General features: G+C 40.4%; 1 protein-coding gene across 1 annotated transcript in view; it reads right to left on the minus strand.

The window, feature by feature from the left end:
- The window catches only part of LOC120985553 (thymidine phosphorylase), a 92,519-nt gene that overhangs the window by 5,947 nt on the left and 72,100 nt on the right, over window positions 1-14,472 (minus strand). The window contains exons 6-9 of the mRNA XM_040413560.1: window positions 8,389-8,518; window positions 6,620-6,738; window positions 6,364-6,526; window positions 4,313-4,525 (exon numbers count right to left, since the gene is read on the minus strand). Coding sequence (XP_040269494.1) covers window positions 4,313-4,525; window positions 6,364-6,526; window positions 6,620-6,738; window positions 8,389-8,518 — 625 coding nt within the window. The remainder of the gene's footprint in view (window positions 1-4,312; window positions 4,526-6,363; window positions 6,527-6,619; window positions 6,739-8,388; window positions 8,519-14,472) is intronic.

Genomic DNA, 14,472 nt, shown 5'->3' on the forward strand with positions numbered 1-14,472 from the left:
GAAAGTTTGATTTATGATTATTATTCTGTCCCATTACTTTTGGTTCCTTAACAAGTGGGAGGCACATATGCAAACTGTTGTAATTCCTACACCGTTCACCTGATTTGGATGTAAATGCCCTCAAATTAAAGCTGACAGTCTGCAGTTAAAGCACATCTTGTTCGTTTCATTTCAAATCCATTATGGTGGTGTATAGAGCCAAAAATGTTAGAATTGTGTCGATGTCCCAATATTTATGGACCTGACTGTATTACTTCTGGGGCACAGTGGGGACATGTTGGGGATACTGTAGGAGCACTATTACTACCAGGTGTACTCTAGCAGAGAATTATTGCTATTGGTTGGACTTTCAGGAGAACTATTACTGTGGGGGCGCCCTGGCACAGTATCAACTTAGCACAATTGTTTTTGGGGGACATTATGTTTACCCTATAAGTGTCAGGGACACTATTTGCTGGGCGCAGATATTTTAGGGCACTGCGTGCCAATAATTACTGAAGGCCACTATCTGCATGGTACTAGTATTTTTAGGGGGTTTATCTGTGTCTGCAGTATAATATTGGGGAACACAGTGGCACAGTATTGGGGGTGGTAGGATGATTTGTCCAGAAGATGGGAGGATGATGGAAAAGTAGGAAACTAAGATGTTTTCTTTATCAAACTGCAGAGACGAGAGATGGATGAAAAATCATAATGGTGGTCTGGTCTGAATAGAGAAGATGAAGAAAGAGTACATCTCTATCAAAGGAGACGTCACTGGATGTAAGAGATATGGGGAACTGTATTACCCTGTATGTTTTGTAGTGATATATGTAAAGTTAGGAGGGAAGGGATTAGGTTGTTTCAATTTTCGCCTCAGGCAGCAGAAAGGCAAGGTACACCCCTGATTCTGAGGATAGGTACTCAATATCTACCTATAGGAAATCCCCACTATAGAGTTCACATTCACACAACTCCTGATTACAAAAAATCTCTTCACAAAAGGTTGAGTTAGTTAGAGGCAAAAACAGCACAAATTATCTTCCAATTTTTCTTTAGGAATATGGATCGCCCAAGCCCTTCCCTAATGCTCTCAGTAGTTTAACATGGTCAAAACTACTGACAGATTCCCTTTAAATGTAAAATAATACCTTCACTGATACCCTACCATTGTCCTTTTGATGGTGCTATGGTGCCTCTCCACTTCCTGGTCCCGAGCTCGACACACAGGAAATGGCTTGGACTGCCTGCTATGCCAGCCACTGGCTGCAGAGGTGACTCTGCGATCACCATGAAGTTACTGTATGTACTGGAGTCTTAATGGATACCAATATAGGACGTACATTTACATGGTTTAAATTCAGCTCTGTTTTTCACTTTTGCACTCTTTACTTCTTTGTACAAAGACTGCTACAACAGTATGGCGATCAGAAACTAGCTGTCAAATAGTCAATGTCAGTATGGTCCAGGAAGTACCAGAGCAGCAGAGGACTAAATCCAAATTATTTCAGCATAATCCAATTTTTTTTAATTTATAAAGCTTTACATGGTTTTCTGGTTGTCAGAATCTCATAAAAAGCTTCATTTACATACATTTGCAACAAAAAGTATGGAGTGTACGAATTCTCTTGTACTGCTGGAATGGTGGTCACAGCAGGCACTGTATTAGCCAGAGCACACATCACTGCTCCTGTCTGTGTCCGCTCTGTGCAAAGCTTCTAGCTGAGAGGACAGATTACTGACTAATATTCTGAACTTTTAGAAGACTCCAAAAGATGTGCCTACAAAGGACAAATGATCAAGAACAGTTGAAAATTCTGAATGGTTGCTGCTCTCCTAAGGAGTGGACATACTGTTAAGAACGCTCCCAAGAACACAAGAGTAACAGTAAAAGACCTAGAGAAGATTGCCTAAGACCACAATGCTTCTGGGAAATTGTTCTATGGACAGATGAGACCAAAGTGGAACTTTTTTTGGAGGGTAAAAAACTGTAAACCAGCACCAAAACCTCATTACAATTGTGAAGAAACCATCGAGGTTTAGGGCTGTTTTGCTCCCTCAAGGCCTAGATACCTTGCGATTATTTAAGGTAAGAATTAGAGATTCGTTTCAGGTCCGGTTCGCAGAATTTTTGAAAAAGTTTGGTTCAGACCCGAATTGGTTTTGGCTGAACCAAAGTTTCTCCAATTGCCCTGAAAGTTGATATATAACTTCCTCTAGCCTCCCAGGGCTCATAATTTTTAGGAAAACTTATCTCTCTTTTTTCATTTTTGTATGAATTACCAACAAAGTTTTCTAACTAATCGACTTTCGGATCTATGATTTAAAGCTCTATTCGCTCAAGCCTAATTGTTGCTGTAATCACGTACAGTATACATGCAGCTTAATTAAATTGAATCGGCGCTATGACAGCCGTGAAGCGGCCACTGGAACGCCGGTATAAATGGGGGATATAGACACGCCCCCAGGACGGACTGAGCGGATGTGCAGCCAATGGGGAGCCCGGCGGGTGAACAAGCGATTGATTCGCCCCGCCGGACTCCCCATTGGCTGCACATTGGTACAGTCCGCCCGTCAGGACTCAATGATCACATCTCTTATGCGTGTTTCATTGATCAATAAATTGCTCTGGTCTGTTTTTTCTGTAACCAGCACCACACATTATTGTTTGACTGATTATTGGATGCTTTGTATTTTTTACATCAATGTAGGTCATCTGGCGCAGCACCCCATCACTCTCTTTCATGGTCAAATAGCCCTTACTTTCAAAGTTTTCGCAATTTTTCGGCTGACTGACTGACCTTAATTTCTTAAAGTAATGATGGCCACTCGTTTTTCTTTACTTAGCTGCTTTTTTCTTGCCATAATACAAATTCTAACAGTCTATTCAGTAGGACTATCAGCTGTGTATCCACCTGACTTCTCCTCAATGCAACTGATGGTCCCAACCCCATTTATACGGCAAGAAATCCCACTTATTAAACCTGACAGGGCACACCTGTGAAGTGAAAACCATTTCAGGGGACTACCTCTTGAAGCTCATCAAGAGAATGCCAAGAGTGTGCAAAGCAGTAATCAAAGCAAAAGGTGGCTACTTTGAAGAACCTAGAATATGACATATTTTAAGTTGTTTCCCACTTGTTTGTTATGTATATAATTCCACATATGTTAATTCATAGTTTTGATGCCTTCAGTGTGAATCTACAATTTTCATAGTCATGAAAATAAAGAAAACTCTTTGAATGAGAAGGTGTGTCCAAACTTTTGGTCTGTACTGTATATGTAAGTGGTCATTCCAGCTCCTTAATTTAATCTGGTCTCACCCATCATGCTATGCAGTTGATAGCTCCTTTTTGGTTGTGGAAGTGCTGGTGTTAGTTCTCCTCTGAGTTCCTGCTCGTCCGCGTTATTTGGAGTTAAGTGTTTTTTCCTTATTTCTTGTTCGTTGTATTCCCCTATCTTTTGGTATTAGGCCTGAGGGAGTTTCCTGTTCCTTCAGCTGGGAAGGAACAGGACTTTTTTGTCCTGACACTGTTTCCAGGGCCCTTTAGGGTCAGATAGGGCTCTAGGTTCCTGTGTATGAACATTCCTACCATCGAGGTCTGTTCATACTGATAGTAGTCAGGGCTCAGTTTAGGGATTCACTAGGTGGTGACCTTTCCCCTGGCCACTCGTTTTTCTTTACTTAGCTGCTTTTTTCTTGCCATAATACAAATTCTAACAGTCTATTCAGTAGGACTATCAGCTGTGTTTCCACCTGACTTCTCCTCAATGAAACTGATGGTCCCAACCCCATTTATACGGCAAGAAATCCCACTTATTAAACCTGACAGGGCACACCTGTGAAGTGAAAACCATTTCAGGGGACTACCTCTTGAAGCTCATCAAGAGAATGCCAAGAGTGTGCAAAGCAGTAATCAAAGCAAAAGGTGGCTACTTTGAAGAACCTAGAATATGACATATTTTCAGTTGTTTCACACTTGTTTGTTATGTATATAATTCCACATATGTTAATTCATAGTTTTGATGCCTTCAGTGTGAATCTACAATTTTCATAGTCATGAAAATAAAGAAAACTCTTTGAATGAGAAGGTGTGTCCAAACTTTTGGTCTGTACTGTATATATATATATATATATATATACTGCAGCTAGTGAGCTCATTATGTAATAAGACTAATTGCCGCTTCTACATTTATGTTTCATAGTAACATTTCCTGCAACGTATGTTTTTAATAATATATATATACCTACATTATATTTTAATACTCTGCAAATACAATATTTTTTATACATCTTGGTATTGAGGTACCATAAGCTTAACTATATGCTGACCTGTTTTGGGAACTTTAAGTTCTTCTACATTAGATGCTTTTCCCAATTCGCTGCTGGAGCTAAGAGTCCTTGCTATGTCAGGTTTCACACCCTGTGCTTCCAGCATCTTTCGGAAACATTGCAGTGCAGATCCATCAAGTAAGACTTCGGCAATTTTTTCTGCTCCTTGTGTTTCTGAATCAGTCTTTCCACAAAGCCAGAGGAGACTGCCACCTATACATACAGGAGTACACGAAAATGTGCTTATGTATAGTTTAATCCTTTACCCCTTAGTGACCAGGTTGTTTTGGGCTTTAAAGGGGTTATCCAGCCCCTATAATGACCCACCCAATGCCCGGGCACCTCATATAGGTTATGCAATGTATTTTTTTTTATCAGTGCTATACTAACATTCACCAGCAGGCTGCTCCAGAGAAGCACAGCCTATTTGGAAATGCTGGAGGCAGACCTCCGGCCTTCACTATAAGGAATAGTGTGAATATTAATTTTATTCTGACAGGCAGTGCTGCTTAAAGGGGATATAAAGTCTATAGATACTGGTGACATATGTTTAGGATAGGTCATCATCAATATCAAATCAGTGGGGGTCTGACACCCAGCACCCCCACCAATCATGAATGGGAGCTGAGCTGCAGAACCCGGCATGGCCACTAAACAGTGGACAGAGTTTTCTGCCTCTAGCTCTATCTGCTGTGTTGTTTATGGAGCCAGCGACTAATGAGAACAGCTGACAGTGGGGGTGACGGATGTTGGACCCCAACAAATTCGATATTGATAACCTATTCTGAGGATAGGTCATCAGAATCTAGAAATTGGAAAACACCTTAAATTTTTTTTCTTTCCTAGTCACTGAAAAATAAATAATAATTTCACTATTTCCTTAAACTGTTAACTCTCCTGACATGTCTGGTTTATTCCCCATGAAATAAAAATGCTGGATCATCTGAGTACATATGTACCTTCATTATTCCTCCTGGACATTTATGAATACAATGATAGCTGGGTGTTCCTCCTGGAACATTAATACTATCAGCCATTGGCGGACTGACAACTCATGGGTCCCCCGGGCAATAGGAGATTATGGGGCCCCTGTGTCCCCACCCACACACAGCCCCACTCACATATCTCGCCGCCCACATCACCTACACTTGGTACAGAATTTCTCTTCACTAAGTTCAAAACAAGTGTTTACTAATTTTAAAAAAATAATCACGCCCTCCACCACAACACACGTGAATCTCAGACTCAGCGTATCACATAGCCCCACAGCAATACAACTCACAGTAATGTGCGATGTGCAAGTACATCACAGATCACCTCATTAATAAACTGCATAGAAAAGTGCAGTGTGTGAGTATCGCAAGCTCTACAGCAATATAAGTCACAGGGATGTGCAGTGTGTGAGTGTATCACAGATCACCTCAGCAATACAATGCACAGGAATATGCAGTGTGTGAGTATATCATAGCCAACCCACTGCTTTCCCATAGGAAGCATTGGGAGGCTATTGCGCATGCGTGGCTTCATAGAGATGCTTTGAATCAATGCATTTCTATGAGGAGCATCTAGCGTGAATGACAGTGTTGCAGGTTGTACAACACTGGACTAGGAAGCACCTCTAGAGGCCGTCTGATGAGTGGTCACTACAGGTGTTCCTTGGCAGAAATGTAAATTCTGACTTTTTCAGAAAAGGCAGTGTTTACATTAAAAAGCTTGCAGAGACATTTTATAGCCACCAGAACTACTACATTTAGCTGTTGTGGTTCTGGGGACTATAGTGTCCCGCAATATAGAGAAGAAAAATAATCAACACAAAAGTATCAAATAAAATGGCTGTATCATTATTCAAAAAATTAAAAAAGCACAACTTCTGACACAAATATATAGTATTTTGCAGATTACTTTTTTTTTTTTTACAATGTGCATATAGTACAAGCGTGGTAGCTGTTCTTAACTGACTAATTCCATGTATAGTTGTATGCATCATTCATTGACTCTTAAAATATAAGAACATATTGCAGTTGTGGCAGACGGGAAATAGATTATAGGACCTGCACGCAGCACTAGCTCTCTGAGGTCTTCAGGCCCTCGTCCCTCCAAACACTCTAGGGCTTCTATGACTTCAAGGCTGTTTCCCACACAGCGACCAATGGGAGTATCCATGTTAGTAAGAAGAGCAATTGTAGGGATTCCCAGAGAGTCGCCAACATCTACCTGGTAAAAAAGAGGTCCTACATGAAAATCTGAATTTAAGTAATTGAAAATACTTGAGATACTGTACACTCCTATAGATGTAAGAACACTTACAAGACTATGTGCAAGATGCTTTGCTTCTTCTATGGTTGGACTTTGAGCTGCTGCACCAAACTTTACATCCAGTATTAAAGCAGAAAGACTCTCGGCCACCTTTTTACTCATGATAGAAGCTGCATGAAAAAAGCCAGTGTCAAAGACAATGGTATATCTATACTGATTTACAAACAGCATGCATTGAAGGTTATAGGGAGGTTGGTATAGTATGAGCAATAATGCTCAGGGGGCTTTTAATCATGTTGTTGACAATAAGTGCATGAGCCGTGGGCTGCATGTTGTGTGGTCCAAGAAGTGCATTTTTGCAGATTTTTATCCCAGTAGAGAGAGCTGAAATAATGAAATATCTTGTTTCCCTTCCCTGTACTAGAGCGAGGGGAAAATAAGTGTACCATATGCACTATTTAACCCTTTTAGGACACAGCCTATTTTAATATTTTCATTTTCAATTCCTCACTTTCCATGATCCATCATTTTTTTCTTTTCCATTCACATAGCCGTATGAGGGTTTGGTTTTTGTGGTACAAGTTGTATATATTTTAATAGCTCTGTTTACTCTCCTGCAGGTTGAATTAGAAAATGGAAAAAAAAAATCCTTTGTGGGGTAAAATTGAAAATTGGATTAAAATGGCAATTCCACCAAGGTTTTCTGGGTTTTGTTTTTACAGTGTTTCCTGTATGCTAAAAAATAACATGACAACCTTATTCTAAAGGGTACGATTATGGAGATACTAAATTTATTATATTTTTTATTATGTTTTACTACTTAAAAAAAATAATTGCATTCTTTGCATCACAATATTTTGATACTGTTTTATATTTCGGACTATAGAGCTGCGTGAGAGCTTGTTTTTGTGTAAGCTGTAGATTTTATTGGTACCTTTTTGGAGTACATATGACTTTTTGATCACTTTATATAGAATTTTTGTTGGGTGATATTCACCGCACAGAAAAATATTTTCTAGATTTAATAGTTTGGAAATTTTTGGATGCGGCGATACCCATTAAGTTATTTTTAAATATTTGAAATATAAAATTGGGCAATGGTGGTGATTTGAATTTTTAATATCTTTTTTTTTAATATCATGTTTTATACATTTAAAAAAACTTTTTTTACTTTTTAATTGTAATGTTTAGTCCCTTTAGGGGACTTGTACATGCGATAGTATATTTTTGCAGTCTATGGGATTCTGACAGGCTGCCTGTCAGACAGTGTCTCTGTCATTGCTCTGCAGGCAGCTGACTATGACAGAATTGGGAGCCTTCACAAGGCCCTAGAATGTCATGGCAACCAATTGGAGTCCTACGATTTCACTGTGTCTCTCTGTCTGAGCCCTCAGATACAGTGGTCACCATTGACTGGGGGATCTGAGGGGAGAAATGACTGGGCTTAGTGTATGCTTAAAGGGAAATAAAATAATCCTTAAATCCTGCAGTTTTCACTCTGACCACTGAGTCATCTCATTATCATCACTGGCATGATTACAATGAAAGGTATCCTCTATATATAGATAACACTGGGTCCACCATTCACAATAGATAAAAGTCACACATCACAACCTCCTCCTTCCTGCACAATGACCTCTGCACAGACATAAAGACAAAAACCTATACTATCAGAAAATAAAAACAGAAAAAAATGTGTCACTAGTACACTTGCGCACACTTCCAGCTTTCTTCTCCTCCGTTAATTCTATCTAGGAAATATAATCTTGTCAATTGGGACAAGATTATGTGGAAAAACAGAATAGCATTTGTAGGATAACCTGTTATAAGTGGCAGACTGTCTACTGTTCCTGTCACATCTCGCATCTCATAAAAGATCTTATCAGCTGGTACAAGGTTCTTTGATTGTCCAACAATGCAGCAACCCACAGATTTTAGGATTTCCAGCATCTGCAAACAAAATACAAGGTCTCTTACTGACATATTAGTGGAAGTGTACAATGCATATGGATGTCATGGAGTGGATATAGAACAGTACTATGAATGGATACAAAAAAATGACTGATTGCAAAAAAATCGCCCAAAATCAAGGCAATATATCAAAAACCCGGGCCTCACATATGCCCCAGAATGCTGCCTGTGGATGGAAATAAAGGCACATTCAGACTAGGAGTTTCTACACCTCCAAAAAATTCAAAATACAAACTACAAATTGGTGTGGTATTAAAAAGCAGGAAAAAGTGGTGCATCTATACGGGGAAGGGGGGGGGGGGGGCAGATCCTGCTCAATTTTACACCACAATCACAGGGTGTCATATATTATAGTGGCAAGCTATCATCAATAATATCACAGAAAAAATATAGCTACCAATTTTAAAATTTTACTTTTACTAAATGATATTTAAAAGAGCGTCATTCCAAATATTCCATGATATTATATTTGTAAGCCAGACTAAAATGAAGCTAAACCCACCTCTAGCATTAGGGTAACAAGAGGATAGTTGTTAATTATAGGTAAGAAAGAAATGGCACTTACGATTTGAAGATATCCTTGTAAGGTAGATGTGTTATAAGTGCGGGCTAAAGGTTGGATATCCTTATAGGTACCTGGTAACTAGACCCTTTACTTACCCCTACATGACCCTAAGGTGCTTTCTCACAGTGGGCTGCTTGTTTTTAAGGACAAGGTGGATTGTCCTATAATTGATGGTGAAATGTCCCGACGCGTTTCCCCAAGTAAAGAACTTGGTTCGTCAGGGGACTTTATATTCCCATAGCCGAAAGATGGTGGCTAAAGATTCTGGCGGTAACAGAGGCTGATGATATGCAACCCCTTGTGTATTAAGACAGAGTTTAAATAGCGGACTTTTGGCGCCAGATATTTAGTAACGCCCCCTCTGACTCATGGGTGAGTGATGTCTCAGTGGGTGTGTTGTTGTGCCGGTATTCTCATTGGTGTTAACACTGGGTGCCACATACGTGATGTACCTATTGTCCGGCCTCGCTATTCTCTATTACGCCAATGCCCCGATACGTCACATCCGGTCATGTGATCTCAAGATTTTGGCATCATGTGATCGCTACTTCCTATCTGTGGAACGCAAACAGATGCCAGTTTGTGGAACGCATCGCCTGATACTGGTTTTTGTTTCCACTCAGATCACTTCGGTATTGTAATAATGTTATCTTATAACTCCTATGGGCTAAAACTCTGCAATTAGATGTTAATGAAGGAAGTTAAGATGGAATAAAGATGTTTTCATCAATATTTTAGTTTGATAAAGGGAAAGTGATGCGATATATAAGACTATTAGAACCTATTCTGGCTCCGATATAATCTGGATTCCTAGTCATATCTATTTTTTATGGATCCCATGTTTATAGTCACATAACTGGAGACTTTACTAAAAAGGAGGGAGGAGTGAATTTAGATAAAGCATGTGTAGGAGATTTGTTCATTGAGTCCATGGGGGTGAATGGTTCTTAATCTATAGATCCACTGGGCTTCTTTTTTCAAGATTCTGTTATCCCAGTCTCCACCCCTAGGTGACTGTCTGACCACCTCAACCACTTGAAATTTTAGTATTTTGGCATCTCCACTGTGGTGTTCATTTACATGGCGTGCTATAGGTTTATCCCTTTTATTTCTGATATCTCCCAGATGTTCACATACCCTTCTTCTAAATTCGCGTTTGGTTTTCCCAACGTAACTTAGTGGGCAGGTACAAGAACACATATATACTACTCCTTGGGTCTGATATACTCTGCCCGTACTACTGCTAGAGAAGGAGTTAGATTTTAATATATATGGGCAGCACACACAGTTGTTTCCACATTTGAAGGTTCCTGGAGGTCTATTTCCAAACCAGGTGGGGTCACTGGGTGGCTTCTGATAATGGCTGTGTATTAGCCTATCCCGAAGTGACCTACCACGTCTATAAGTGATAATGGGGGTAGTTGGTAAGAACTCAGCTATGTCAGGATCAGAGAGTAGGATCTCCCAGTTATTTTTCAGGATATCTCTTACCCTCTGATTCTGTTTGTCATAGGTGCCAACAATTCTGGTTGTGGTGTCAGTATGACAATGAGAGACATTTGTCGCAAGTAGAGAGTGCCGATCTCTCTGATTGGCTTGTTAGAATGCCGCCCTTAGTATCTGATCAGGATATCCTCGCTGTTGGAATCTACCACGTAAATCTGCAGATTGTTTATGGAAAGCGGAATAAGATGAACAGTTCCTTTTCATGCGCAAATATTGCCCCCTGGGGATGCCTCGTTTCAGGCTCAGTGGATGGTAACTGTCCCATTGAAGCAAACTGTTGGTAGAAGTGGCCTTCCTATAGGTCTCAGTACATAACTCACCCAGACGTTTGGTTATACGGACATCCAGGAATGCCAGCGTTTCGTGGTCAATCTCAGACGTAAACTTCAACCCTATATCATTGATGTTGAGATGTTTCACAAACTCTGAGAATTCCTCTCTACTGCCGTCCCATAAGATGAACACGTCATCGATGTAGCGGCCCCAATATGTGATATTGGGGGCCCATCGACGACATGACTCATTAAATACCAGCGTGTCCTCCCACCAGCCCAGGAACAAATTAGCGTAACTGGGCGCACATGCGCTACCTATCGCTGTGCCCCTGAGCTGGTGGTAGAAACGTGTCTCAAACAGAAAATAATTGTGCGATAAAACGAATTCCAGAATTTTGACGACAAATTCGGAATGATGCTGGTATTGGGTACCACGAGTACTCAGATAATGTCTCGTTGCAGTAACCCCCCAGGAATGGGGAATGCTGGTATATAATGCCTCTACATCGATAGAGGCCAAATAGGTGGTATCTGCCACCTCAACATTCTCAATTTTGAGTAATAAGTCTGTGGTATCTCTAATATGGGACGGCAGCGAGAGGACAAAGGGTCTCAGAATTTTGTCAATATAGGTACTGACCCGATACGTAATGGAATCTATACCAGAGACAATTGGTCGTCCTTTTAATGGTGGATAGCCCTTGTGGATCTTGGGGAGTGCATAAAAGGTTGGAATTTGGGGATAAATGGATAACATATGGCCCATTTCTTCCTTTGATATTAATCTATCATCAAGTGCCTGAATCAGTATGGTCTCTAACTCCATGTTAAATTTAACCGTAGGGTTGGCGGGCAAGATGGCATAACATGTGATTTCATTTAGTAGACATAGACACATATCCCGATATATATTATGGTCCATAATAACCACATTTCCACCTTTATCAGATGGCTTCAGTATGATCTTAGGGTCTTTTTCCAGTTTAATAAGGGCCTGCATCTCATCTCTACTCAAATTACTGATTTTAGTTCTCTCTGATCTCTCTAGTTTTGTCAGTTGGTCTGTCACCAGTTTACAAAATAGATCTATAACTAGAGTATCCTGGGGAGGTGGTGTTTTTTTACTTTTTTGTTTTAAATCGGTAAAAGGACCTAGGCCGCGAGTTTGTTCATTATCATCTAATAGGGAATTCAGGATCCGTACACCCTCTAGATCAGATCTGGCGATACCTAATTTTTGGCATTCTTCCTCATCATGAGTTTTAAAGAACTTGCGCCATTTAAGCTTACGGACAAAAAGATTGATATCTTTAACCCACTCAAACGAATTAAAATTTGTAACCGGGACAAATGAGAGGCCCCTACTTAGGAGGTCCTTCTCCTGTTCTGTTAGTAGTTTGTCCGTAAGGTTAATGACTTGATTCTGAGAGGGTATTATTTTGTCCTGTTTCCTTGTTGTGAGGGGGCTGGTTCCCTGTCCCTTAGTTGATATGGGAACTGGTTTCCCCCACTTGTCATTCCTAAAAAAGTGTTCTGGGTTGACACTGGAATTAGGGAGCCAGAGGATATTGAGGAGGAGGACGAAGAACATGCTATGGGTAAGCATGGTTGGTCCCCTGATCGTGTTTGCTGGTTTTGATAGGGGGTTCGTGAGTATCCCCGATTTGACTTTGATGGCCATTTTTTGTTTCTACCTCTTCCCCTACTACTATTACCTCTGCCCCGAAAGGGTGGCACCCCTCTCTCCGTATCGGAGGATTCGGGGTCAGTAGATGATATGTCAGTTTGTGCAGATTCCTGGGGGTATGTTTGTAGAATGTTAAAAGCCCGTTTCTCACGAAAATCCCCTAAATCACGAATGAATTGTCTATGTTTTCGATCCTTTAAGATTGTCTGATATCTCTCAATATTTGTCCTAAGTGTGCTCTCCCGTCGGCCAAACTCTGGATCTGCTTTGTGATTCAATGCAGATTCAATCAATGAGTTCAGATGATTGGAGGCTTTTTCTAAGATCAACCGTTCCTCCTCTAAGTTACGTTGGGAAAACCAAACGCGAATTTAGAAGAAGGGTATGTGAACATCTGGGAGATATCAGAAATAAAAGGGATAAACCTATAGCACGCCATGTAAATGAACACCACAGTGGAGATGCCAAAATACTAAAATTTCAAGTGGTTGAGGTGGTCAGACAGTCACCTAGGGGTGGAGACTGGGATAACAGAATCTTGAAAAAAGAAGCCCAGTGGATCTATAGATTAAGAACCATTCACCCCCATGGACTCAATGAACAAATCTCCTACACATGCTTTATCTAAATTCACTCCTCCCTCCTTTTTAGTAAAGTCTCCAGTTATGTGACTATAAACATGGGATCCATAAAAAATAGATATGACTAGGAATCCAGATTATATCGGAGCCGGAATAGGTTCTAATAGTCTTATATATCGCATCACTTTCCCTTTATCAAACTAAAATATTGATGAAAACATCTTTATTCCATCTTAACTTCCTTCATTGACATCTAATTGCAGAGTTTTAGCCCATAGGAGTTATAAGATAACATTATTACAATACCGAAGTGATCTGAGTGGAAACAAAAACCAGTATCAGGCGATGCGTTCCACAAACTTGCATCTGTTTGCGTTCCACAGATAGGAAGTAGCGATCACATGATGCCAAAATCTTGAGATCACATGACCGGATGTGACGTATCGGGGCATCGGCGTAATAGAGAATAGCGAGGCCGGACAACAGGTACGTCACGTATGTGGCACCCAGTGTTAACACCAATGAGAATACCGGCACAACAACACACCCACTGAGACATCACTCACCCATGAGTCAGAGGGGGCGTTACTAAATATCTGGCGCCAAAAGTCCGCTATTTAAACTCTGTCTTAATACACAAGGGGTTGCATATCATCAGCCTCTGTTACCGCCAGAATCTTTAGTCACCATCTTTCGGCTATGGGAATATAAAGTCCCCTGACGAACCAAGTTCTTTACTTGGGGAAACGCGTCGGGACATTTCACCATCAATTATAGGACAATCCACCTTTTCCTTAAAAACAAGCAGCCCACTGTGAGAAAGCACCTTAGGGTCATGTAGGGGTAAGTAAAGGGTCTAGTTACCAGGTACCTATAAGGATATCCAACCTTTAGCCCGCACTTATAACACATCTACCTTACAAGGATATCTTCAAATCGTAAGTGCCATTTCTTTCTTACCTATAATTAACAACTATCCTCTTGCTACCCTAATGCTAGAGGTGGGTTTAGCTTCATTTTAGTCTGGCTTACAAATATAATATCATGGAATATTTGGAATGACGCTCTTTTAAATATCATTTAGTAAAAGTTAAATTTTAAAATTGGTAGCTATATTTTTTCTGTGATATCAATTTTACACCAGTACGAGGGTTAGTAAGACCGCAGAGTGCACCTGTCTTTGTTTTTGTTATATTATTTTTACTGTTTATCACATCCGCACATTTTCTATCCTGTGTAGGATGTCCATCGTGGTACTTGTGGTCCGCTGCAGGCATCCTCCATTGTATGCATTTATGCTGGGGATTGCCATTAGCAGC

Source organism: Bufo bufo, chromosome 1, assembly GCF_905171765.1.
Source record: "Bufo bufo chromosome 1, aBufBuf1.1, whole genome shotgun sequence".
Classification (NCBI taxonomy): Eukaryota; Metazoa; Chordata; class Amphibia; order Anura; family Bufonidae; genus Bufo; species Bufo bufo.